Source organism: Megalops cyprinoides, chromosome 5, assembly GCF_013368585.1.
Source record: "Megalops cyprinoides isolate fMegCyp1 chromosome 5, fMegCyp1.pri, whole genome shotgun sequence".
NCBI lineage: Eukaryota > Metazoa > Chordata > Actinopteri > Elopiformes > Megalopidae > Megalops > Megalops cyprinoides.
Genome location: NC_050587.1, coordinates 4,471,633 through 4,476,832, shown reverse-complemented (window position 1 = coordinate 4,476,832; position 5,200 = coordinate 4,471,633). Strand labels below are relative to the sequence as shown.

The 5,200-nt window shown below is 41.3% G+C and overlaps 1 protein-coding gene across 1 annotated transcript; it reads right to left on the bottom strand.

Moving 5' to 3' along the window:
- Positions 1-1,046: 1,046 nt before the first annotated feature.
- Positions 1,047-3,235, bottom strand: LOC118778285 (growth arrest-specific protein 1-like). The gene has a single exon (XM_036529755.1). The coding sequence runs from the start codon at positions 2,592-2,594 to the stop codon at positions 1,809-1,811; it is 786 nt and encodes a 261-aa protein (XP_036385648.1). The 5' UTR covers positions 2,595-3,235; the 3' UTR covers positions 1,047-1,808.
- Between the last annotated feature and the right edge of the window lie 1,965 nt (positions 3,236-5,200).

Below are 5,200 nucleotides of genomic sequence, written 5' to 3'. Positions count from 1 at the left end.
AATTACTAATGAAAAGTAATGACAAACAAGATAAATGTGCATTCATGAAAGTTTGTATCTCTTTTCCAGAACAAGTTATATCATCATTCCTTTAAGTACTAATGCAACACAACCTGGTGCCAAGTTTGGTCCTGTGCGTTTTATATTTACACAAATTTGCCTGCTGGTTAATTACCTGTCAACAGCCCACATTGAATATTCCCTAATTGTACCATACCTGCAAAATGCCTTCTCCACTAGAAGTCTTAGTATGAACTTTAAAGTATTCATATTAGAATGTATGAAAGGACTACTGAAAACAAATGCTACAACACATACTGCACATCAAAGAGATTCTATGTATTAAGGTCAAAGAAATTAGCCATCATTTGCTCACAACTTCAGGGTCTGAACCCACCTGTTAGCACAGACTGCTAAATAAACATATAGTTTTAAACACAACCCCCTGCATTTAGATGTGACCCTCTGCATGAGGGCTGTTTTGCTGGTAGGTGCCTTGTTCTTGCCCATTTAACAACTGAAGAAAGACAAATAAAGTACTTGAGCATTTCTTGGCAAGATGTGAGCTCTAATCTCTCAGAGAATGAGTTCTCCTTTCCTTTCACACTTAAGATTTCTAAAGGTTTATTCCTTCAGCAAACATTTCTATTTAAAGGGTCAAGTGCATTCAAACACCAGCCTCCTTGAAAGCTGGATTTTTTCTGATTGTGGAATACAGGCACTGGGACTTACAAGAGGGAACACAAACATGTTATTGCGGTTGAACATGTGTATCGTTCACCCCCCTTTCAAAGAAACACTTGATATTCAGAAATGGATGACACTGTACTGAACACACAGCAAGGAGTCAAGGCTTATTTAGCTAAAAGTCTCGTTTATGTCTTCAGAGCAAATACAACATACAGTCCGCAAACAGTGGATTCAGACATTTTCAGACAGTGATTTTTTTTTTCTTTACATACAGGTAGCACAACCATAACATTATCTCTGATAAACAATCGATATAATATGCTACACAGTTCATTTTAAATGTTTTTTAACCCATACTTGTTGCTCCCTTTAACCTTTAAAACTGGAATTGTAACCTTTTATTCTGAGTTAACAGAGTTTATTACTGCGAACTGAAAACGTGTGAATAAATTATTCTCTGACGCATGCATTTAACATTGGACATTTACATGCCCACTAATCACTCGGCATTTGCAGACAGATTTTTATTAAGATGTACCGCAGGTCTCCGATTTCACCGAGTACCAACCATGCAAAAATACTTCTAACCACGTGTCTGTTGGCAGTGTCCAGCTTGCTCTTTGCGTTAGTAAACCTGGGACAAAATAAACACATGCTCATGTGTAAAATTACCCATCTTCATGTAGTTTTTTTTTTAACCAAATGGTAAACGTAGTCGTCGCTTCGGGGCTTGTTTAGCGAAGCACGTGGTGAAGATACCATATGGATTAAGGCAGAAGTGGTATTTTCAGGCCACAGTTACTTTGTTTTCTCGACAAGTGGTCTTGTAGGAAACACTGAAAACTGCTGCCGAGAAATATAACTGTTACCAACAGGCTGCATCAAGCATCAATACAGCAAAGGGGTGTGGGGCAGGGGTGGATGCATAGAAATTCAACCGCGTAGAAAACTTAACTTTAAATCCAAATAAAATGTCTAGCTTGCTGGAAAGGTGAACCATTTAACGTAAACGAGCATTTTCACTCTTTGGAGTCAAAACATTCATCTGCCATTGCATCGCTGAGTGACAACATGTGACAAAAGCAGGACAATTCTCCTGGTCGATGATTAACTGAGAATTAGAGCACGGGCAATAAAACCAAAATGGATGCCACCACAGTCAAAACATTCTGGGGTCCTCTAAAACTACCTGCATTTTCCTCATATTGTGGGTAGTCCTGCGAGTCGTACTCGTCGTCGGAATCTTCCTCCGAATCAGAAAAACCACTACCAGCATATTTATCAGGAGAGTCGAAGCAAAGAGTTTTCATGCTTAGTTTTACATACTCGCAGATGGTCCTTTCCGTTCCATCACATACGCAAGTATCCAGGAGCTCCGCTTTAGGTATGCTGCGCATTTTGAAGATCACATCCCGACACGCATCCGTGCACCTTACCCCGCTGAAAAGTTTACCACAGTGAATTAAATAATCGCGCATAGCAGCGCTGCACTGCCCGTCTCTCTCGCACTGGTGTCGCGCCTCGGTGCAGCCCATGGTGCTAGTCCTGGGCAAGCAAGGCTCGATCGCACGTTTCGTGTTCCTGCAGATGGGATCCAAGGAGCAGTCGCAGTCTTCTAGATACGGTCCGTTTTTCGTCAGATTGAGCTGAACGAGGGAGGAGATGCAGTGGCTGGGGCACTTTCTTTTCTCCCCGTTTATTATTGACGCGCAAGCGTGCATATACTGTCCGTATGCGTAGTTGCATTCTGCTTCTCCTTGACACATCAAGATCGCCTGCCAGCACAACAACCGACGGCCGTGCGAAGGAGTGGCGACTGCGGAGTAACCAAAAAGCACCAACAGACACCCGAATTGCCAAATCAATCTGTGGTGGCAATTTATCAGGCCGGCCAAACCTGCCATCCTGGTGGCAGACGACAGAAGGCAAAGAGTGTGTCAGACTTCAACATAAGGACACCGTACTTCCATTTAAGCGGCAGCAGAAAATAATCATAATTAAAGTCTCATTTTTCAAGTGTTGTAGAATGGACAAATTTACGGGAACTCCGTGACTCCGGGTTGTTTTCTTCTTTGTAAGAAGCGGGTTGCTCCGTAGTAGTGACAGGAATGCGAAACAGCTACAGAGCTTGTTAGTAACAAAGTCGCATATTAGCGAGATATAGATTCGTACTTTCAGTGCATAGTTATTATAACTATCCTTTTGTTATAATACGAGGGCACCACTTAGCAGTAGTTCCCAGAGATTCGACAACTTTTCGTTCGGCATCTCAGTCGCATCCACCTCCTCAGTACAGCTCCAATTACTCCCGGTGCAGCATAGTCTTGGTGTTTTCATGCGATGCACAAAATCCAACCGCCCCTTCGTAGTTCTTAACTGTCTGCATAGAACGCCAAACCGTTCTCGATCTCATTAACTCGTCACGAAGAGAATCCCGCTCGAGAAATGTATTCGCAACATCTCCACGTTATCTTTTACAGTGCATGCGCGGACAGAGAGCATATTCCGACTGAAAACATCACACTTCTTATTCAGCGTCTCCACTCGTTTCTCTCACACATACTTCTTTCTTCCCTGACGGGGACCCCCAAAACTGAAGTTTGCTGTGCTCTCATTGGCCCCAACAGTTGTTGTATATCCTACGTTGTCAGTGGGCGGGTGTGTGGAGGTGGAGCTAACGTTGGGTGGTGGAGGAAAGTAAAAGAAGGGGACTTGGATGAAGCGGAGCAGACTGAATAGATGTAGAATAGATAATACAAAAATCACAGCGGTATTAGTAGAATTTAAATTAAATCGTCTGTATTTCAGAAATTTAATTTGATTTTGATCTGACCTATTTAGAGTGATCTGCAATTTCATATGGCCAGCAGGATGATATAATGGTGGACACCCTAAAAAACAAACTTCATGCCTGGTGCTAAAGGGTGATTGTCTAAAATATATTAAAGACTTGGTATTAAAAAATATGGAAAACTGAACTTGAGGCCATTTTGGTAGGTTATGGCCTGACTCTAGCTGAACAGTCTGGCTGACAGACTTCAGTAACCTCTGCATTATCAACTAATTAGGAAATAAGCATGGTAAAAAGAAACTGTAAAGTTTTCAGTCTTTGCTGAAACTGCAGTTTTTATGACAGGCTATGTTTTATGTAAGGTCACACACTGTTGCATGACCTTTTTTGTATAAAATTATATTTCTTAGAACAGACTTTGAAATTGTACTGGTGCATTTAGCAAATGATTTATTGCAGAAAATGAAAACTTTTCTACATAGAACATTAGAATGTCAGTACTATGGCTCAGCAATAAATATTGCAGCTTGTCTGCTGGGTTTAAAATAAGCGGTTTTGCCTGGACTTGAAGTCACACTGCTTTAGGCTTGTTTTGAGGATATATAATACAGAGAAAAGGCAAGTGAACAGAAAAAGAAATAGATTTTCAATCATAGGAATTCTTACACAAATACAGGCTTATCCCCTTGGGTTAGTTCACAAGCCCTGAAGTCATTGTGCTCAAATTGTGCTTTTAAATTTTGTCTCTTGTTGCCGCCTTAACCCTGACGCTCATTGTGCCGTTTGAAGTTGTTGAAGTTTGCCGTTCGAAAGTATATCGTACTAGTTGCCCTTTAGGCTGTAATTGTAAAAATCTGATAGTACTGCGTCCTCAAACAGACCTTGCTCTCAGCTGAGAACTGTCTCATTGTGGAACTGTACACATCCTGTCCCCGTACTGTCGCTGTACCTACTGTATGCACTTTTGTAAGTCGCTTTGGATAAAAGCGTCTGCTAAATAAATAAATGTAAATTATACTTCAAATGTCTCTCGAATGAACGGTGAAATTTTCAAAGCCTCTTGGCGTTTACCTTCAGGAGAGCATGACGACCTTTGGACAAAAACTCACCATCCCAAGTGTACCTTTGTAATGACCACATACTCCCAGCCTCTTTGCCATACCAGTAGATCGTTTATACCCACAACTTGTGCCAGCTGGCTTTGGTGGTTATCATATTTTGGCCTCAGCAAAGTAGCGTCAGCTAATTAAAGTTTACATTACAGGTCTGTTTATCTATAGCATGTATCTTCGCCCAGTGTGAGAGCACTGAGCTCCAGTGTGGCATTCATGTCTCTGCTAGGCTCTGTCATTGAAGCTGGCAAGGGCCCAGAAAAGCACTTGGCATGTCTTCCTTGGCCGCAACTATGTGACCCACACTACAGCATTTCAAACTCTCAACCTACCTCACTGCATGACAGACGAACCAAAATCTGTTTGAACTTCGCTGAATTAGACCTTTTAACTAAAGGCAACAGAGCTCTATTGTTCTTGCTGTTTTTTGCTTGTTTTATTCTTTTTTTGTCTATATTGCAAACGTGACAGATTTGAACGAAAGCTGATATAATGTGCGGACCATTCTTGCTATGTACACATTATTGAACTGAACTGAAACTGGCTGAATCAGTACTTCCTGTGGTTCAATTACACAGTTTGTGATTTTTTTTCTAAGAGCATGCTT